Source organism: Cheilinus undulatus, linkage group 13 (assembly GCF_018320785.1).
Source record: "Cheilinus undulatus linkage group 13, ASM1832078v1, whole genome shotgun sequence".
Lineage (NCBI taxonomy): Eukaryota > Metazoa > Chordata > Actinopteri > Labriformes > Labridae > Cheilinus > Cheilinus undulatus.
Genome location: NC_054877.1, coordinates 11,867,896 through 11,890,931, shown reverse-complemented (window position 1 = coordinate 11,890,931; position 23,036 = coordinate 11,867,896). Strand labels below are relative to the sequence as shown.

Sequence of the window (23,036 nt, the reverse complement as noted above, 5' to 3'; positions counted from 1 at the left end):
CCTGTTCATCAGCTCTTAAAAGATCAAAGATCAAATCAAACTCACCATATCTAATTACTTTTTGGTTTATCACCATTTTGTCCATTTTAGTCATTTTTAGCCCTTTATTTACATTCAGAATATGCATCTTCGTCATTGAGAGTAATTTTTGACATCCTTTGCTGTATGGTAAAACAGCCAATGACTAAAAAAACAATGTTGGAAGTGTGGCTTACCTGGATGCTAGATGAGAGCCAGTGACAGTGGTGACAGATCTTAAACCCCCAAAGTATTCTCAGTGTGGCGATGAAGAAGACGAGGGATATTGATAACAGCAAAAGTACACAAGGCAAGTTGGAGCTCTTCAACCCTGATGTCTCCAGCCTCAAAAAATGTTCTCTTGACAAGAAAAGGAACAAAGTTTAGACACATCTTGGTTTGAAGTCATGATTTAAAATGTGAGTCTTTTGCTCCTGGATCGACCTGATCCATACAAAACAGAAAAGGCTCAAAATAGCTGACAAGTACGAGATTAAAAAGATTCATGACAGCTGTAACACTTGCATTGCAGCAGCAAGTTTCCACTAGATGCTGGGAAAGCATTAATGTGCAGGGAGAGAGTCTGAAGAGCCTTCCTCTCACCACCAGAGGGCGCTGACATACTCCTTTATGTTTTTACTGGATGAATTAGAACAACTAGGTCAGTGGTTTAACATTGTCATGTAGGGAATCCAAACTCAGACGTCTTCTTGCATGGCAGGGTGTTCTGGATTTTTATAGTGTCTGCTGAACCCAGTTAGTCAGAAAATCAAAGCTTAGTGACCTTAATTTCATGTTCGTCATCTGCATCCAATGCAGACCAAAGAGCAGAAAGAACAGGGGGAGATGTAATGCTTGGGCATAGTATTATAATAAATTATGTTTATGACCACTTTCCAAATTTGTGCAACAACTGGATAAGGAAAGCAACAGCTTTGTGTACATTTGGTCAAAAAGGATACAATACAGTATATACATTAAAAATGGAGGCAATTATATAGGAGTCAGTTTTGAGTTATGTTTCTTGCATATGAAGATATAATCAAGCTGCACTATTATCCCTAATTCCAACATACTCTTGATACAGTATTAGAAACAAAGACATCACAAAGTCTGAATGTGTTGCAACAAATAAAAAAAGTAATTCAGAGGAACAAGCAATGCTTTTTATTCAGCATTATTTCACTGAACCTCACTGATAGAGACCTTCATAACGGCCATGCTTTCATACTACTGATGATGAGTAAAACTGCTTATTAAGGCCTGCTGGCATTAATACTAATAGTAGTACAAAGATGTGTCTATATTTTGGGCAAACTAAAAAACTAAATTGACATGTTTGCTGCCACTGTTGTGAAATAGACTCTGGGTGAAGATGTCATATGGTTTCATTGCACTCTTCTATGCCATCTTAAAAGCCTTTGAAATTCAACCTGAGTGCAGTTTAAGTGAAGATTGCAATAAGGAAGAAGGGACTGCAATACTGACTGAGGCGAGGACAATTGGAAAGATGTTGGAAGAATGACACAACTATTTAATATCACAACCTAAAGTGCATTTTAAAGCTATGGCAGCCTACTATTCAGTCTATCTATCATGCCTCTACACAGGCAATAGCCGAGGCCAGAGGCACTCTTTTTTTTTTGATTATTTGTCCATACATTCATCCATAGACACCATTCTTATGAACGTGTTCTCTCAAGAATGCATTGACGGATTTTCATTAGACTTTGCTCAACGTTAAACCCTGACCGAAGGATGAATGGATTAGATCCAGACATTAACTGACAATACCTTATAGTTATCTTTTGCATTCCAGGTGCATCTTGAAAACTTGACATCTTTGTAATTTTTTGTAGTGTTTCCTTGTTTAAATCTGTTAAATTATTATAGTTTTTATTTCAGACGTCATTGATATTTTGGTCTTTTATTAATTCTTGACCTTTTGCTGCTGTTGATGTCGATTATTGACAGATTTTCTTCAAGCTTTGCTTAAATGTTTGTCCTGACTCAAGGATACACTGATTACATCTTGTAGGTCACAGGTCAAAGTTTGAGGTCATGATGCTTGTGCACATCCCTGACCTGTAAAGTGATATCTTAGAATGTTTTGAGGGAATATCTCCAAGCTCTACACGGATGTCCACTAAGACTCAGTATCTTCACATCATCCTCTGAACGCTTCGAGTGATTCACTTCAAACTTTGCACACACGTTCGCTCTCACTCAAGGATGAACTGATTTGATTTTGGAGGCCAAAACTAACAGGGCTCATGGTCATTCATTGTTTTCCAGGCCATTATTGTGAACACAGTATCTTTAGAATGGATTCAGAGATTTTCCTAAAACGTTGCAGAAATGCCCACTGTGACTCAAGGATGACCTTGTTACATTTTTGAGATCATAGGTCAAAGTTCAAGGTCATGGGGCTCATGTGCATGCACCATTCATAAATATGATATCTCAAGAATGCTTTGAGGGATTTTCTGCAAACTTTGCACGTGTTTATTCTGACGTAGATTCCTACTCGTTAGATTTTGGTGGCCAAAGGTCTAAGGTAAAGGCCTCATGGTCAGCCCTTGTTTATAACATTATTACCACAGAAACATCCAAATCCATCTTGACTACCACTCTGCTTTCACTGTCCCACAATTGAAAAGTCCACAGATGCATACAACCACCAGGAGAATTTTTTTTTTAAATTTATTTCCCAAAATGTAGAACTCCAGCATGCTTGTAAACCATACATATCAAAGTGACTAATTAGGTCAATGTGTCTTACTATGCAGAATTGCCTTTAACCTAGCTGCAGCCAATTGATCATGTAAAAAGTTTTTGCATATATATTTGCTTCCAAAATTTTGCAAACACAGGTAATGTGAAAGACATAAAGAACAACAAATAGCATAGCATGTATTTTTCCTAGTGAAAATAAGGTATGGATTACTTGTGACCTCTCACTGCTGAATGTACAAAGACAAGTTTAGAGTTACTACCAGCTTGGCCGGTATCACAGGTGTATACACATATCAAGGTAAAGTTTAGGGGTTAAGATAATTTTCTGTGCTGAATTCAGCTCAATATTTGTTCATAAGGTGAGGAGATAAGTCAGGAGATAAGTTCTTGAGATCTGAAGGAACACTTTTCTATTCAAAATCTTGTCTGTTAATTTTACTGCCTTTTCTTGATTTTTGTGTAAAATCTTTATGTTTTAAAGGTTGAATTTGGGGTCTAAAAAGTCAAATATTCCTCTTTGATAAATATCCACTAGTCATGTTCTCGTCTCCGTGCCCCTCTACAAAACCCTGTCTGTACAGAGTGTAACCTGAGCAGTGACCGAGGCGTTGGCCATACAGTGGCACTAAAGGGGGTTGATACCACTTGGCATGATGCTGGACGACAGCCCTTATTCATTGTCAGAGGGGCTGCTATTCACAATGGAGAAAACGATGAAATGCTGCCATTATAACAGGGACCAAAGGGCCCACGGCAGCCTGACACCCGATCCTCTCTTTGGCTCTGGCTTCCTTTTGTCCCAGTATTTCATATCTGGCATATCCTCACAGCATAAAAAAGCAGAGATGGTGGAGCAGCGATGGACGTGAGGATCTGTGTCTGCAGGCTTAGACATGGGGAATAAACAAACCATCTTTACAGCACAGCAGCTAGATGCCTATCAGGTAGGTGTCACCTCAGGGTCTTTAGGCTCATTCACTGTAAACTAGACTTCTCTTATCAAAGTTACATATGCAGCAGCAACTGTGAACAAAATTAATGCACTTATAAGATGATTAAGTTTGTTTTTGAACAAAAAATAAAGAGATAACGGTCATAAGGTGCACTATTGATATGGAGAGTTGGAATTAGTATCATTATTTGCAGTCATTCCTGTTTTATTCCTCTATTTAACTTTATTACTTTGGGAAATTAGACTTTTTAAATGTCTGTATGAATTCCAGTATAAAGCCCCATTATTGCAACTTTAAATATTTTATTTTCTCCAAAACAAGATTTTTACTATTTTTAATCCTAGCCTAATAATACACCAAAATAAGCAAAGAAACACTGCAATTAACATCGTCCATGGTAACGACTTGATGCTGAAATGTGTTGAAGTGCAGTTAGAGGTCTACATGACTATGCCTTGAAAATAAAGGTATTCTAATTGTTACAGAAAGTTTTTCTTATTAACATAAATCCCATTCCCATAGTCAAACATAATAACACATTGGATCATGCTACGAAGTTCTTACAATATTCAACTCACTACTGGTTGTGAATGCTTCAGTACATAAAGTAGTAATAGTAACGTTTTAAGAAGAACCGCTTCTATTATCAAAGTAAATATCTGACTGCTTTTCAAAATAAAATACTTTGACAGACAGCTTTATCAGGAGAGCTGCATCATGATGTAAATTTGCAGTACTGTCTAACATAGCCTTCTGTTTTTCCTGCAGGACTGCACATATTTCACAAGGAAAGAAATTCTCAGGTGAGCCAAATAGTTCAGTCATGATTCTAAATCTTAAAACAACTTTAAGCAAACTGTACACTGTGTAACTTGCAAACCTTGTTTAAGCAAAAGTAGCATATGTAAATAGTGCCAATAATGTGTTTCAGAGTGTGAGAATTGGACATTTGAGTGGACACATTACTCTCCTCTGCATCTGTCTTCAGGAAAGATGTGCAAAATATTTTTATTTTGATTTAATATGCCTGTCAAAAGCTTTTTCAGCTCTGCACAATCACACACACTAACTATAAACAACTGTATAAGGAGCACTGTGCTACAGAGGGGCAGCCTTTAATTGAGACTATTGTAAAGAAACTTAACTTTTTTCTTTCTTCTCTGTTACTAAAATTATTACAGAGTAAAACAGAAATTTCAGCTGTACTGCTGATACCCATAACTTAATTTTAATTATCTGTAATAAAACCTGTAAAATCAAAAATAAATATTTTCTGCTGCTATATGGAAGATGTTTCAGGATCAAAAAAACCATCACATCAAGAAATCCTGAAGCCCTCACACATCAGGGTTTGTCGTTTGAACCTGTGGGATGGTCTTTGTCTACACTTGGGCATAAACACTGGCGTATCCTCATCTATGAGGTCTGCTTCCTCTATATGCTCTGATCTACATCACTCTGGAAAGCACAGGATCTTAAACTCTAATCCAAATTCATTACTTATAAGTAAACTGGGGAAAAAGACTTCTAGATTTTCTTAGAATTAATCACAAAAACCCCTGAAACTTAATGATCTACTCTCATTGGTTGCTTTTAAGAGGATGTTAAATAAGTCAGAGAGACACATCTGGTTACAGATCCTTTGATTAATTTAAAAATGTGGACAATTTGCTGTTGAAATTTGTTATAGTGTGTTTGTGCATTTTGAGTCTGTATTGTGTAGTATGTTTTCTGAGTATGGCTGCTCATTGTTTGTATGAAACTCTATTAACTGCTGCTGTTTCACTTGCCCAGGAGACTCTTGGAAGAGTGTTTTTTAATCTCAATTAACTACCATACTGGTTAAACAAATTACATTAAAAAGGTTTAAGGGTTTCTACACAGAGCCATGATCATCTTGGCAGGAATACTGACCCAAAACACAACACCCCAGCACACCAAAAACCGTTCATACTAATTAATTTCAATGGTACGAGGATGGTGTTTAATAGCAAATGTGCATATCATTTATGGTTTGCTAACATAAAGTTTATTAAGATTTAATGTGCAATGAAGTTCATGGTGCATGGGATTCAGTGTTTGAGAGCTTGGTTTGTACAAGCTAAAGTTGGGGTATGTTAGATCACTAGTTCTCAGTTGTCTGGTCGGGACCCAAAAGGAGGTTTTTGAGCAGTTTTCAGTGAGATGCCAATAAGTGGCTTAAAAAATGTGGAAGATTGAGTGACATATGGAATCTCTGAGTGAGTTTACAGCTCTATTTTTATTTCACTTAGTTTTGTTGTTATAACATGTACATTTTGGTTGCTTTCTTGAAATCCCTACTTCATTATCTTGATATTCTGGTTTTCCCATGATGATGTCTCAACCCCTAAAAATCAACAAAAAATGACATACTGTCACTAAACAGAGAGAAATAAAACATAAGAATGCATTTTTATCCCATGTGTCTTTGTTAGGTTGGACTTTTTTGGTGGTGGGCACCAAGGCTAGACTAGTACTGAATGTGCAATATAAATCATGTGCAGCAACACTGAGTAAGAATCATGGTGCAGTAGCATGGAATAATGATCATGATGCAGTAACATGGAATAATAATCACAGTACAATAACATGGAATAATAATCAGTGTGGGGTAACGTGGAATAATAATCAGTAGGTAGTAACATGCAATAATAATCATGGTGCAGTAACACAGAATAATAATCATGGTGTAGTAACATGGAATAATAATCACGGTGTAGTAACATGGAATAATAAACTGTGGGGTAACATGGAATAATAATCATAATGCAATAACATAGATTAATATTCATGTTGCAGTAACATGGAATAATTATGATGGTGCAGTAACATGGAAAAAAATCCTAATGCAATAATACAAATCAATTATCATGGTTCATTAACATAACATAATTAACATAATAATCATGGTGTAGTTACAGGGAATAATAAACAGTGTGGGATTACATGGAATAATAATCATGGAGTACTAACATAGAATAATTAACAGTATGGGGTAACATGGAATAATAATCATGGTTCAGTAACATGGAATGATAATCATGGAGTAGTAACATGAAATAATAAACAGTGTGGAGTAATATGGAATAATAATCATGGTGCAATAACATGGAATAATAATCATGGTGTAGTAACATAGAATAATCAACCGTGTTGGGTAACATGGAATAATAATCATGGTTTAATAACATGGAACAATAATCATGGAGTAGTAACATGGAATAATAAACAGTGTGGGGTAATATGGAATAATAATCCTGGTGAAATAACATGGAATAATAATCACGGTGTAGTAACATGGAATAATCAACAGTGTTGGGTAACATGGAATAATAATCATGGTTTAATAACATGGAATAATAATCATGGAGTAGTAACATGGAATAATAAACAGTGTGGGGTAATATGGAATAATAATCCTGGTGAAATAACATGGAATAATAATCATGGTGTAGTAACATGGAATAATCAACAGTGTGGGGTAACAGAATAATAATCACTGTGCAGTAACATGGAATAATTATCATGGTGCAGTAACATAGATTAATAATCATAGTGCTGTAACATGGATCAATAATCAGTGTCTGTTAACATGGAATAATAATCATGGTGCGGTAACATGGAATTATAATCATGGTGCAGTAACATGGATCAATTATCATGGTGCAGTAACATGGATTAATAATCCTGGTGGAGTAACATGGAATAACAATTATGGTGCCGTGACATTCAGTGTGCTACTAAAATCTTGCTGCACGATCACAGAAAGGGCAACACATTTCTTATATGTTGCAGCTATATCTGACGGTCCAAAGCATGTAAAACTGCACTGAATGAACTTGAATATTTTCCAACCACCTAATTTCATAACTATTTTGGATAATCTTATGATAAAATGAATGTTTGCAGAATTGATAGTGTTGGAAAAAAAATGTTAATAGCAAAGCATTATGTCCTATTTTGTTCTTTTAATGTTGTAATATAATGATAAAGGTCTTTTATTTTTTACCCTTTCCCAGGCTTTTCTACCGTTATCGGGATTTGGCACCGCAGCTCGTTCCCCTTGACTACACCAACCACCCAGATGTGAAGCTACCATATGAGCTGATTGGCGCCATGCCAGAGCTGAAGGTAGACCCACTGGTCCACACACACCCTGCAGACCCGCTCTCTCCCTGTGTTCTCGATCCATAATTAATGGCCTAACTAATCGGCAGAATTCTTTGAAAGGTTATACGTTACCTGACTCCTTTAAACTTGAAGAAAGCTGGTGAGTCCCTCAGGGCACTCTTGTTGGAAATGGGTCAATTATATGCCTCTTTACACAATGACAGCAAGGTAAACAGGAGTGCTAACACGTCAGCGTTCACTGACATGACCTTAGAAAGAAAGAGTTCAAATGTGGAGGTATTATTTATCACAGGGATTCATAAGTCCAAATAATTATAAAATGATTTAATAATAATGGAGGACAGGAAACCCATTAAATACAGAAAAGTGCATGTTCATAGTTCTGTATGAATGATTGAATTATTTACACAAGTTTCATGTTTTAACTGTAGGTCTGCTGCTGTCCTTTCAATTGCAGGACAACCCATTCCGTCAGAGGATCGCTGAGGTTTTCTCAGAGGATGGAGAGGGAAACATGACCCTGGACGACTTTCTGGACATGTTTTCTGTCCTCAGTGAGATGGCTCCACGTGACCTCAAGGCTTACTATGCTTTCAAAATTTATGGTAAGTACTCTGGTCTCCACAGTTTATATCCTTCTCTATTTTGTTTTACAATAAACCTAATGAGTATATTGTTGTTATTTTTTGACCAAATCTGCTGTGTAAGAGCCCCAATTAGGGATAATTGGATTTCCAGTTAAACCAAAACAATGGATAATTTTCTGGAAAATGTGCACACACTTTTCTGATTCTGATTGTATTTAATCTGGCGAACCCTTAACTCCTTTGTACCAGCGAAACTTCTCCCCTCCATAACATTTTCATTCAGAATAAACCACAGGTACGTTGGAAAGTTGAACTTTTGCTGTGGATTTCGGAGAGACAGTACGGCAGTGTACTAGCTTAGCGAACAAGCTGATAACCAGCCAACAGGCTACATACAGTATGTTTTAACAGAGGAGTCATATATTTATCAGCTTTACACCATGATCCACATTATTATGCAAACTGGGTTCAAGTGTCATAAACACTCATTTTTTTGTTTTTCAATTAAACTCATGGATGGTATTGTGTCTCAGGGCTCTTTGGATCACTGAAATCAATCTCAGACACCTGCGATCATTAGTTTGCCAGGTGAGCTCAATTTAAGGAAAACTACTTTATAAGAACGTTCCACATTATTAAGCAGGCCACAGGTTTCAAACAATATGGGAAAGCAAAAGGATCTCTCTGCTGCCGAAAAGTGTCGAAGAGTGCAATGCCTTGGACAGATATGAAAACATTAGATATTTCATGAAAACTTGAACCTGATCATTGCACTGTGAAGAAATGTGTGGCTGATTCAGAGCACATATGGGTTCATGCAGATAAAGGCATAATGAGGAAGGTTTCTGACAGGCAAAGTAATCATATTAAGAGAGCAGCTGCTAAAATGCCATTACACAGCAGAAAACTGAAGCTTCTGATGCCTCTGGAGTCCCACAAACCTCAAGGTGTAGGATCCTCCACAGGCTTGCTCTCGTGCATAAACCTACTATTCAGCCACCCCTAACCAGTGCTCACAAGCAGAAATGGTTGCAGAAATGCACGAAGACTCATTTTCAAACAGTCTTGTTTACAGATGAGTGCTCTGCAACCCTAGATGGTCCAGATGGAGGAGTAATGGATGGTTGGTGGATGGCCACCATGTCCCAGCAAGGCTGTGACGTCAGCAAGGAGGTGGCAGGGTGATGAATCATGGGGAGAGAGCTGGTAGGCCCCTTTAGGGTCCCAGAGGGTGTGAAAATGACCTCGGCAAAGTATATAGAGTTTCTGACCAACCACTTTCTTCCATGGTACAAAAAGAAGAATGGTGCCTTCCATAGCAAAATTATCCACATACATGACAATGCACCATGTCATGCTGCAAAGAATACCTCTGTGTCATTGGCTGCTACGGGCATAAAAAGAGAGAAATTCATGGTGTGGCCCCCATCCTCCCCTGACCTCAACCCTGTTGAGAACCTCTGGAGCATCCTCTTGCAAAGAGAGAAAAGAAATTCCAGCAGAAACTCTCCAAAAACTCACAAGTTCAATGGATGCAAGAATTGTGGAGGTGGTACCAAAGATTGAGTCCTATATTAACATGTAACTTAGCCTGTTAAGATGTTTTTGAAATAGCTTTTGATTTCAGTAAATCAAAATTAGACCTCCTAATGCTGCAAATTCAACAAATGACCATTTTCAGTTCTTTACGACCTATAAAATGTTTTGAAACTCTTTTGTGCGTAATGGTTAGGAACAGTGCATTTTTAGTTTCTTATTTTTTTAAAAAGTCGTTATCATTGGGAGGTTTGTTTAATAAAATTTGAGTTATGCTCTAACTGTTGATGACTTGAAAATTATACTGTCATTTGCATCGAATATTTAGGAAAATCAGAGAAAAGTATAATATGCATAATAATAATCTGGAACACAGTGTATATGAAATACTTTATGAAATACTTTATGAATTATCAGTCAATATGAGGTGCTGCCAGATTGTCATGGCAGTTTAAAATGCATTTATTTGCATAGTCAAAATTAATGGCAATTAGTCAAGGTCCACAATTAGTGCAGTAATTTCTAAAATCACAATTAATGTCATGCTTTATTTGGCCTGGCTTAAGCACACCCTGGTTAAGCCATGTCAGTGTCACCCTGCAGCAACAGAGATGTAAAACCATGTCCATGCCACAGTTCTCTCTGTGCACCCATGGGTTCTCTCTGGCAAACTCCAGCTTCATCCCGCAGACCAAAAACATTCATTGTTGACGCTAAATTGCCCGTAGTTGTGAGTGTAAGTGTTAGCTTCCTGATTGAACAACGGGGAGGCGTTCACCACCACGCAGGTGATCCAGAAACACCACTGCCTCTGTGGACTCAAACTCATTTAAGAGACCATCCTGAGGTCTGAGGAGTCTAAATTAACTCTGGGGTTTCAGAGTCACACAAACCATCACACTGTGTTATGATTTTCATTAACACAGCATCCTAACTTGTTGTAAGAAGGACTGTGTTTCCCTAGTGAGTTTATCAGCAGTAGGTAATTCATGGAAATCTACAATTGTAGAATTACATGTGAAGGGGGTGTGATGAGGGCTCTGGAGCTGTAACCATGGCGGATGGTGCATGGAATGTTATTAATGATTAACCAGCCCCATTATGGAGGCAAAGAGCTTTTCAAAGCTCACTATGTGCTCAGGATGAGGGTCGCCCCTAATTAACAAACAGCAACAGATGAGGTTATATAAACTTCAGCGTGAGTCGTGGGTCAGGGAAACTGCCCATCCATTATTCAGAGCTATAGAGGAGGTAGACTAGCTGATGTCTGGCCCCTTATGTTGGGGGGCTTCGCTTGGAGGAACAAGGCATGCTAAGGGGACCTACGGGTCAAGTCCAGCCCTGACCAGTTGTAACCAAGATTAAACCAGTGTATATGAACAGCTGTATATAAAGATGGGATCCCATCTCAAGTCTTTGAGTTTCAAGAGTGAAGCCAAATTCCCCCCATGACAGGCACAGACATATCTAACTGGTGATATGAAGCCAGAGACAGTACAGCAGTTTCTGCTGATCAAAACCACGCTAAAACTGTGTTAAAAAATGCAATTCTGAATACAGTCACTCACACTTGTAATTAAGGTTGTAATGAATTCAGTCATAATCAGTTTTTGACAGCAATGTATCACACTATCATGTGTGTCCTGGAGAGGTTCAGCTTATTTCAAAGTGTGTGTGTGTGTGTGTGGGGCTGGGATACTGAGTTGTTTACCCCCTGTCACCAAGTCCCATGTTTGTTTTCTTCAAGATTTCAACAATGATGACTTCATCTGTAAGTCTGACCTGGAGAAGACCCTGAACAAACTGACCCGTAACGAGCTGACGGAGGACGAGGTGAGGATGGTGTGTGAGAAAGTGATCGATGAGGCTGATCTGGACAACGATGGACGACTGTCTCTGGAGGACTTCCAGCACATGATTGTTCGAGCACCGGACTTTCTCAGGTAGGCCAGCAGACTGTCTCTAAACATATCCACTTTCATACAGTAAGATGGATGAAGACACAACTGTTAGGTTAGGTATAAGCGACTGTAACACAATGTGAATTTACCTACCTTTGTTTTCCCGACTGTTGATTTTACCTGGACTCTTATTTCTGTTCCCAGCACCTTCCACATAAGGATATGAAGAAATTAAGTCAAAATGTGAACTTCTTGACCCAATGAAAGAGAATTCCTTCTAAAAAAGCAGATTATTTCTCCTTGTGAATCCAGACATAATTGTTGTTCAAGGGTATTTTGTATAAAAACTGTAAGATAAAGTATTAACATAAAGTGTTTTTACCTTTATCAGAGTTTAATTATATATATATATATTAACACTGAGAATAAAAACTTTGTCTACCTATGAATTGTCTCTATTTTAATCAGAGCATTACTGTAAATGTCCATATCTTCTTTAACACTCTGAGGCCCTGCATGTACATATGAGGATATTATATTTTGACTTTCCCACAACATACTAATAAATTCTATTTGAAATATGTCTCGCATTTCCATAGAAGTTTGAATAATTTGCTTGAAGTGTTGGGGAATTGGCTTCAGAATTATCAGGAATTTTCATTAATTTTCTGGAAATACGTTTGTATATTTTGGAGTGTTTCATGGCTTAGAAATTTTTAGGTACATCCATGAAAATTTTGGGATTTTTTTTGTTGTTAAAAAATCATGACATTTCATGGAAATTTTAAGGAATAGGTTTTGATGTTTGGGGGAATATGTAAATTTTCAGTATTTTGGGGGGACTGATTTGAAATTTTAGCAGAAAATTGGCTTTTAAATAATGGCGAATTTTGCTTGATTTTTCAAAAGGAATTTTCTTGGAATTTTGGGAATATCTTTATTTAATTCTTAAAGCTTTCCGGAGAGTTCTGCTGAATAATTTGGTAAATGTTTAGGGAAATTTTGTTCTTTTCCATAATTTTTCTATTGATGATGAGCTTTTGGGGGGATTTGATCAAAAATTTTGGGTGAGAATTTGCTTTTATATTTTGGGGAATTTACTTTATTACTTTTTCAGGACTTGTAGAAGAAATTTTGGGAAAATTTGTTTTTAAATCTTTAGGCTTTTTTAAAAGTTTTGCTGAAATGTGGGACATATTTAAGGAAATTTTGATAATTAAATTAGATTTTTAAAAAGGTGTTTTAAGAGTTTTCCCAAAAATTTTTTTGAAAAGTCTTGGAAATTTTACAGTCATTTTTGTGTTTGGAAAATCAAACTATTTTTTAAAGAAACTTTCCAAGCCCTCAAGCACTGGAGAAAAAACATTCAATTTCATAATTACTTCATACAACCTTTTAAATATTCTTTAAATTTGATTGGAAAATTTGCAGGGAATTTCGGGCAAACTTTTTCTTGAAATGTCATGGAGATTTTTAGGATTTCTTTCTTGGAATTTTTGTTGAATTTAAGAATTGTCCCAGAAATTTTTCATGGGATTTTTTTTCCCAAATGATTTCTTATGCAGTAAGCAGGGTCTATTGTCCTCATATGCAGACATAATTTTGGGTTTGTTCAAAGACAGGGCTCAGGTTTTATACTGAACAGGTCACACTTGTCACAAAAAAAAAAAAAAAATCTAAAAATACACTCCAAAAAGCTCAGGTTTCAGGTGGTTAACAGTTGCAGCAGCAAAAATATAAATAGTGATGGTGTGACAGCAGCTTTATCATCTGTTGGTAGCACACCCAGTCCATCATGACACCCCTCATTAGCTATGAGCATCAACAGTAATTTGCGTTTTGTATCTAAAGGGATAAAGTTACAGCAGACTATAAAAGAAATGCATGCCAGAATGTTCCAGCAGGCCATAGCGAGCCAAAAAAGGAGATGAAAGCTGCATTGTGGGAGCACAGGGTCAACTGACAGTGTTGTTTCCTCTGAAATGAAGCCAATAAAGACAATGAAGTGGAGTCAGTTTTATCATCTTATTTTATTAAATCAAAAGTACACATATCTACAAATTGTAGATAAATTATCATATGGGTTTAGAAAGTACAGTACATTTTAAGTAGATCTCTTTTTTCAATGTGATATTTACAATGTTTTTCTTTTTTTTCAAAATGTATTGTATTAATCTCCCTGTGTACTTCACAATCAATGGAATGAAAATATGGCTGTAAAAAGGGATGTACAGTATAATATAACGTGTGAAAGAGGATATGCTTTAAAAACAAAATCAAAGAGGGAGTATCATATCAGCTGAAAATGGTACAGCTTTGAGTCCCACTAAAGTCTCCTCCCTATGTTTCTGTTTATGACTTAAAGCTACAGCATCACTCGAACGAGACAGCGGCCCTACCTCCACATTTCAACATCAACACTCCTACTACTCATCCTTCCATCGTGCTAAATTTCACCCACGTTGATGCAGCAGTGCCTTTTTGTCCTGTTTGAGGCTCAGTGAATGATGCAAAACAAAATAAAGCCCATACATTCAACTGTACAGGACTACAAGTATGTCTGAAAATACTTCACACGTATATGCACAGGTCCAAGATTCACAATGCATAGCTCACCTATGACAGAACTGAGTATTAGCAGTTAAGACAAATGGCCATGGTAGTCATGAGGTCCCAAATTACTTGATATTAAAATAAAATAAAAAAGTGCAGGCAAGCAAAAGCTGATCCTCCCTCGATATTGTGCATACAGGAGTTTGATTTTCAGACAAGGAAGAAATGCAGGAACAAAACATGAGGAATATTGGGGAAAAAAATGATATAAATGTTGAAAAGAGGGAAAATGTTTGGATTATGCACACCTATTTCACTGTGGCTCAAGTTTTTGACAAAATACTGCAATTATTGGAGTTCAGGTGCTCATCTGTAATGCCTACCTTGCCTGAAGAGCCACCTAGCTGTCAAATTAGAATCAAACACAGCAGAAAATGTACAACACCAGGGGACCATCTTTCAGTGTACATGTAGATGAAATAAGCCAGAATAGTTCACTTTTTAAACTACAGTTTGGCAGGGCAGTAGCATAGAAACAGAGGCTTGCAAATTATGACTTTTATATAAATATATATTAAAGTATGATAGGGCTTTTTTCAGTGAACTAATACCAAGACAGTGCCTCACAAGCAATGAAATGGTAAAGGGAGATCAAGTCACTTTAAGTAGGTGTGGTAAAATTTAGGAAATAAGCCCATTATACTACCAAGACTCAACAGGTCAACACTTTCTTTTTTAACTAAGTCATTGCTGTTTTGCAAAACTATCACTTGGCACATACTACACACAAAACACGAGTTACTGGTAAAGTGCAAGGAGAGCTGCGTGGATAGCAGGAGGAGAAGATGGAGGGGGCTTACAGTGCTAGACTTTGATTTGTTAATCAGGTAAAACCAGGACGTCATTTAGCTTTACTGTGAATCAGAGCTGCTACCAAAGTCTCCAGTCAAATTAAAAGGCGGCATTTTAATGTCATCTTATTAAGAGCTGAAGCTGTTTTTATCTAGAACAGGGGAGTCCACGTTTCTTTGACCATGGGCCACATTCAGAAAAACACCAAGATGACTGGGCCACTTTAATATACCTCATATTTGATGTATTTAAATTACCAAGTTTGGTCCTACCAATTTTAAAAATTGGTTATACTGATGACAAAATTGGCTTAGACAGCCTTTTTCAACAGGGTAGCCATGGCATCATTAGGGCTGCCTTCAAAATGGTTTAAATTCAACAAAGAATTAACAAGAATATGCAAATCACGATCAATCAATCTGAAATCACGTCTGTTAGAGTTAGAGAATGAACTGGGTTATGTCAGTATGCAGTAAACAAAAATCACGCATTTGCAGTTTCACAGGCGTTTGTGATGTTTAAAAATGCATCAGAGTGTGTTCTGAAGTCTTAAAAAGGTATTTTAATTGTTTGGAGAGAGGTGCTTTATGGATTTATCTTGTTAGTTCTGTTGCATGAATCCCTTGGACATCATTAGGGTGTAAATTCTCCCATGTTTTTACTTGTACTTTTTGACTGGGGTGACTTTAGATTTTTGGGAAATTTTAAAGCAGGAAAAAAGGTTTAGAAATGCTGGGCTAGGATATGCTTAGTAACTAAGTTACAAAACAGCCTACATCCCAGCTTTTCATTAATAGTTGACAATGCAACAGCTGATAGCACATTTCCATTTCCAGACACAAAACATGATCAAAGATTGAGCAGGCAGCAGAGCAAATGAGCGCCATTCACCATATTTGATGATAGCATACTTGTCAAAATGTTTGTTTACATCACAAATACAGCAGCACTGTGTCAAAGATAAGTTGTGGGGTCGTCAAGCAAAAGCTTCATGTTCTGATGCGGGCCCCATTTAATTTGATTTTTAGAATCTACTGAAGTCCAATTAAAATGAACTACAAGCTGCATCTGGACCCCAGGCCACAGTTTGGACACCCCTGGTCTAGAACATATACTGCCTTGTGCTAATTTGATATTCAAAGTCTCATTTCAACTTCATGCACAAGTATCACAATTGGTTGCTTCACATATGTGAGGATTTTCTTTTTTACTTTATCTTAAATGATAATAAACTGAATGTTTCAAGTCATTTGGACTTTTCTTGACAAAACAAGACATGTAAAGATCTATAGGATTTATAAAACTCTTCAAGGCATTTTAAATATTTTTGGTCATTTTTTGGAACAAATATTACACTGACTACTTTTAAGAATAAGTTGTTGAATAATTATAAAATTCTTGTCAAATATAGGCTGTAATTACATAGAACTTGGATGATTATACATTAAAAGTGTGAATGCTGTGATATTTCTGTCAGTATAATTGTAGAACAAAGTTTTGAAGTATTTTCCTGTGAACAATTATGTAACAAGCAATTTCAATTGACAGTAATTTCTTGCAGCTTTTTTAACCTCACAAAGCTTGAGCACAAACATGTTATGTCAACACCACTCTGATAATCATCTGACAGCAGTACTTTATCTAAACAGTCAGAAATCTGGATTGTATTTCTTGATAGTGTATTGCCAAACTGCTTTCCGGCACCTGGAAGCTATTGCAGAGAGGTTAAACAAAGTTGGAGGCAGTGTGTAATGATTGGGACAAGATGAAACACATCGACTGATTGCTAAAGATGACACGCAAGCCAAAGAAAATCTTTCAATCTAATTCTTCTCTGATCTGTGACCACTTTCTGTGTGATATGATTCTGAGTAGCTGAAATAAAATGAAAGCATGTGCAACTCTGTTTCACTACAGTTCAAGCCTTTCGGTCTCTGGTTCAAATTTATAGCATAAAAAGGTAAAGAGCACTAGTAAAAAATAGATCTAGATATTACTTCTTGTATTTGCAATCCCAGAACTTTGACATTAATTTAACGATTTGTCATCCTTGGTTGTGCTACTGGCTGTGTGAAGTATGACTGTGTGTGTAGTACAAAGAGACTAACATCAGGAGTAAGAGCTTGTTTTTTCTGTGAAAAGGAACATGTGGAGAATGCCCCTGGCTGAGTCCTCGACCAGTCAAGCACTCTGACCCATGAAGACAAAAAATCTCCTCAAAATGGAAGAGATGCGCCACTGGAAGCTTTCAGAAGAGGAAGAGAGGAGGGAGCTCCTCTGCTTACTTGGAATTTAATGGTTTGTGCGTGGACTGGGAGGACGGGCCATGGAAGGGGGAAGACAGGGAAGGGTAAGGAAGTGCTAAAAGCAAGCACAGTCCGTTTGTCCAGCCAGCTGGCAGCCAGTCGTTGAAGGCTTCAGTCCTCAGAGTAAGCTACAGCGGAAGAAGCTGGTCTTTTTCTGGGGCTCTGAGATCTTGACTCCGTGGCTGGTCCCCTGTGGCGTGTTGCCCTCCTGCAAATGTGACACAAATACAGGTCACCAATATGTTCTAGTATGGGGTGCTTATGCCAAATTAAGTGCTCTCATATATCGACAAATTTCTACTAAGATTTTCCAAATGCAGAATCTTGTTGCATGGAAATTACAAGTTTGAAACTCGGTTTCTTGAAAGGCACTATATAAATTCAAGATATTATTATTAAAAAATGGTACAAGTAACATTAATGTAATTCAACCATGTAAGGATAAGGTATTGATCATCATTGTAATAATTATTCAGATAATCAGACGCAGCTTACCAATTTTGTGTCCATTTTTGATTTGATGTCTCTTGCAAGCGTCAGAAATGCCTGTGATAAAACAACAATGTTATACTGATGACAAAGAACATTCAAGCTATTCTGCAACTCTCGCTAGATTGACTCCTACATTCTCCACGTTGATGTTGGCCTTTGCGCTGGTCTCCATGAACTTTATTCCATACTCCAGTGCAAGCTAAAAAAAAAAAGTAGGAGAAAAATTACATGAACTTAAGTCTGTTAATGCCACTGAATATTATAGAGCCATTATCATACTGATACTTATTCTGTTATTTCTGATCAAAATTAACTCAGCAAAACATCCCACCTTCTCCCCCCTTTCTTTGGACACCTGTCGCTTGTCATTGATGTCACACTTGTTGCCAAGGACCATCTTCTCAACATCAGCTGATGCATGCTGGATCAAGAAAACAAACATTTAATTAACAAAAATAGTTGTGGTGGTTATTAAATGCTAATAACCAGGTCAAGGATAGTCTGTTTATGGCATCACCCACCTCCTCTATGTTTCTAATCCAATTCTTGATGTTGTCAAAAGACTTCTCGTTGGTGATGTCGTAGACAAGCATGATGCCCTGTAAAGAAAATGGGATAAAATGTGAGAATGAACACATCAATGAGAATATGGCTTTCCAAAAAAGGTGCATTTGTCTTTTGAGACACCCACCATTGCTCCTCTGTAATAGGCTGTTGTGATTGTCCGGAAGCGCTCCTGGCCAGCCGTGTCCCTAAAAAACAAAACAAACAAACAAACAAACAAACAAAAATCAGCATTAATATATCAGTGAAGTACATATGGTATTAATGAAAAGTATTTTTGCCTCATAATAAGAGGATATCACACAACTACCAGACAATAAACACGGAGACCTTGGTGAAACTGACCCAGGGAGTGTCCGACATCACTTCCTGTTTCCTGCCGTTACTGTGTTGCTCAGAACTGTTTTTCATGTTGACAAAGCTAGTGCTAAATAGTAGGGCTGACAGCTTCAATTCGATTGGTCGATTGTTTGGTCGAAAAGCTTTTGTCCAACCAAGATCGCTCTGGTCGGTGAGTCGCCCACCCCCCTCCCCCAAGACGCTGGTAGAGGGGGGGCAGATGTGTAGTGTGCAGCTGGCTGGTAGAGAAATGTGCTGCGGGGGACGAGGAGCAATGCAGCTCTAGGAATTACATAGGGGTGGGTAAAAATTAATCGATGCATCGCAATATTTCACCCCCCAATTCAATATCCATTCAGTAAATCCTCTGAATCGATTCACCTCCTGGCCAGTGATTGGCGTTGTATGGACGGAGGCTGCACTCAAACAGACAACAGCCAACCATAACCATGTTATGTGAGGTTTATCACAATTTCCAAGAGGACAGAAATATTATTTAAGTTTACATGCACTTTACTCTTCCAGTGTTTATACAGAACTGTCATGTTTTTTACTTTTGTAATCCATATGCACAAATAAGTTATTGTGCAAATTTTTATTTTCGGATGTTTAATTGCTCAAAAATGTGAGGTGACTTACCAAATATGTTCACATGGGCATGAAAATAATTATAAAAAAATTGTCAACAGGTTATTTGTGTATTTCTACTTCTTACTGAATCGACATTGAAGCATTTAAATCAATATTGAATCGAATCAAATCGCAACCTAAAGAATTGAAATCGAATTGAATCGTGAGGTTCTTAACAATGCCCAGCCCTAGAATTACAGGAAAAGAAGCACACAAAGCTAGCAGGGCGGGTTATTTTCTTATAATTTACAGCACTAACGCTCAGAAACAACACATCAACTCATCACAAAGATGCAGGCTGTTTGTATTGAAGTGTCGCTCCCTCACTGCATCAACTCCTGTCTCCCGCGGTCAGTTTAATTCACCTGTCAGTAAATAGGCTGCGTAGAATCATCTCCTTTTATATTCTCCTCAAAGTGTTCATGTTAGTGTTAGCTTCTCTTACAGACAGGCAGGAAGCAGAGGACATAAAAGGCAATGTCTTCTGGTCATTAAGTCCCGACAAGCGAACTTCTTTCCTCTCACCTCTGTAAATAAATGCTGCATGCTGTCTGCTTTCTGTTCATAAATGACACAGCGCAGGCTGGATCAAGTGATCCTGTTACCAGTTACCGTTATAAATGAATTAGAAACAATGATCTGAGGTTATTTTGTAGGCTGTATGAGTTTGGAGAGATACTGTGCCGGGATCACAGAAATCAAAAGCAGGAGTGTGCTGATCATCTCTCAATTAATAATTTTTTTAGTACGACGTGATGAGCCTAAAAGATATATTAATGCTTCAAAAGGCTTGTTATGCTCATTTAAGGATCATTAAGAGTACCAAGCAGGTGCAGTGAGAAACCTGTATGGATTAAACAGGTCCCAAATGTGGTGATTTTTAAAATTTATATTTCTTGTATTTTTTTTCCTGAACGACCAGTCGATTGGTTGCTGCCTGGGTGTGATTTTGGTCGACCAAGTTTTTCTTTGGTTGACTACAGCCCTACTAAATAGCTTATTTTCCTTCATTTTTTTGGACATTCAGTTTTACTTTTGCCTGTTTAAATACATTTTGTTTGTAATAAATAATGCATATCTATTCCAAATACCATTTATTGGCTGTACTACTAATAACCAGTATTGATATCAACTCTGGAAAAAAAAAAAAACACAATATTGGTCAACCCTTGGTTCAGGCGTAAACTTTAGTCCTGAAAACATATTTTAAAGTTCAAGGATGGAAAAAGAAACAAACTTCATTCCTTAAAAGACACTTAAGGAATGAGGATGAACAAAGAAAGGGCTACAGCTGATATAGGTCTGTTGGTTCTGCCTAAAATCCAGTTGATAGTTACAGTCAGTATATTGGTTTTAAAAATCTACGTAAATTTTTATCTTGGCCATATAATTAACTCTTCGAATTGATACATGCTGATACCAATATATGCTTAAAATATCACTTCATCAGTAATATCTAACTGAAAGCAAAAGCAAATCAAAGAGCGAGAAAGAGCATTGCCTAAATTGCACAAATACATTGCCAACTTGTTTGTGGGATTTAGCCTTGATAGTTTGCAGGAGTTTTCCTATACTTTGGGGGAATTAAAAAACATTCTAGTAATGCTGACTGGCTGTAATATGTATTTTTGCTGATGTGGCATCAGAAAAAAGTAATGTTATCAGATCTTTTACAAGAATCATATCAGTATATAAAATTCTGATATTGTCACAACAAACTGTTGGACTGAACATACAGAACAAAAGGTCATTCATTCTGCTTCAGAGGGGCATTCATCCCACTGTACATTTAGTCAAAAAGCACTTACACCAATTCAAATACTGACTATATATTTAAGGAGTGCTAAAGGTTTGTAGACATCCTTCACTTGGGAGAAAGCTTGCTTCCGAAGAGGTACATTCATACATATTAGCTCCTCATTAATAAAACACTAACATCTTTCCACACCACTGAATAAAAGGTAACAGTATAAACTTACCATATCTGCAACTTTATCTTCTTGCCGTCGAGCTCTATTGTCCTAATCTTGAAATCAATTCCTTGAGAGACAGAGAGAAACCATGCATGTCAATTATACAGTTAGCTTGCTAGCTTAGATATCTGTCAAACATTGGTTGTCTCTACCGGAACACAACAAGGAAACAAAATAACTAAGAACAAACGAGTCTCAGCTGCATGCCTTCGAAGCTAAAGGTAACGGGACTTTAAAACATCAGCAACCCTTATAAATTGGTAAAATGTGAAAGCTAGGGCGGGCTGATAAAACAGGCTTTCCGGTGTCTTTCCAGAATCTAGACGGCGCCCGACGACTGATGTTTGTATGTCCGCTAACGTTAGGGATACACCCGGCATGGGTTCAATATGTATCGGACATAGCTGAACTCCTACGTGGTAGTTGGGTCACACAAATGCTTGCTAATGCTTCGTCTTATCATCACTTAAGTGTGAGTCAGTTATATCAATAGTATATGTAAAAATTAAACACTTTAATGCGAAACTACTTCAAGCTATCGAACAGCATAGCTAACATCCCAGGGAGTAGACCGAGCCCCAGTGGCAGCCCAGCAGCCTACTGTAAACAGAGAGAAAGACTTATGTTTATAAAACTAAAACCTTACCTATAGTGGAGATAAACGTTGAGTTGAAGGCGTCTTCTGAAAACCTGAACAGGACACAGGTCTTCCCGACACCAGAGTCGCCGATTAACAGTAATTTAAACAAATAGTCGTACGTCTTCGCCATACTTGATATTATTGCGGAAATCCCGCCCGGCGAAGCTGACTGTGATGTTAATGTGTCGAAACGACGCCACCTGCTGGCCCGGAATACAGCTGCAGCTTTAAGAGGATGTTCATTGGGCGTTGCTGTCCAGGATGTTCCAAGTAAGCACGTGTATTCATAAAAGCAGTTTTGTCTCTCTCTGACCATATTTGAACAATGATTGCATATTTGTTTTGATTAAACAGGTAGTATTACATAGTTCTTAATATTAAGTCCAACATAGACGTACAACAAAGATGTAGCTCTTTCAATGGCAAAAAGCATACATCCCCACCCAAAAGGAAATAAAACTGTTTTCTGATGACTTTAATTTTCTGTATACCATGCTGCATTTTTGTGTATTTTATATATATTGTTTGTTTTTCAAAATCTAAAGTTCACTTTAAGCTCTGTGAAGCTACTAAGGAGTTGTACAGCAAAATTGAATCTTTCCTTATTGGCAAAAACAACAAAAGAATAGATCTCAAACTAGGTTGTTCACACCTCTAAAATTTAATGTAATACACAGCAAAATTGAAAGTATTAATTAAATTCATGTAGAGTGAAATTCAACACTTTTAAAGTGTCTATATTGGTCCACACTACATATAGTTAAACTACATGTATTAAATATTTAATTTACAATATGACAGGGC

The 23,036-nt window shown here is 37.3% G+C and overlaps 2 protein-coding genes across 2 annotated transcripts; one reads left to right on the top strand and one right to left on the bottom strand.

Moving 5' to 3' along the window:
• The first annotated feature begins 3,647 nt into the window (after nt 1–3,647).
• Nucleotides 3,648–12,135, top strand: cib3 (calcium and integrin binding family member 3). Its single transcript, XM_041804278.1, has 6 exons — nt 3,648–3,698; nt 4,476–4,510; nt 7,748–7,859; nt 8,317–8,464; nt 11,730–11,925; nt 12,088–12,135. The coding sequence occupies exons 1-6, from the start codon at nt 3,648–3,650 to the stop codon at nt 12,107–12,109; spliced, it is 564 nt and encodes a 187-aa protein (XP_041660212.1). The 3' UTR covers nt 12,110–12,135.
• A 1,759-nt stretch (nt 12,136–13,894) lies between these two features.
• Nucleotides 13,895–22,386, bottom strand: LOC121520013 (ras-related protein Rab-8A). The gene is made up of 8 exons (XM_041803203.1): nt 22,239–22,386; nt 21,599–21,659; nt 18,778–18,838; nt 18,608–18,685; nt 18,418–18,507; nt 18,220–18,285; nt 18,090–18,140; nt 13,895–17,802 (listed from the first exon to the last, which is right to left on the bottom strand). Exons 1-8 carry the CDS (start codon nt 22,360–22,362, stop codon nt 17,713–17,715), a joined length of 621 nt encoding a protein of 206 aa, XP_041659137.1. The 5' UTR covers nt 22,363–22,386; the 3' UTR covers nt 13,895–17,712.
• Between the last annotated feature and the right edge of the window lie 650 nt (nt 22,387–23,036).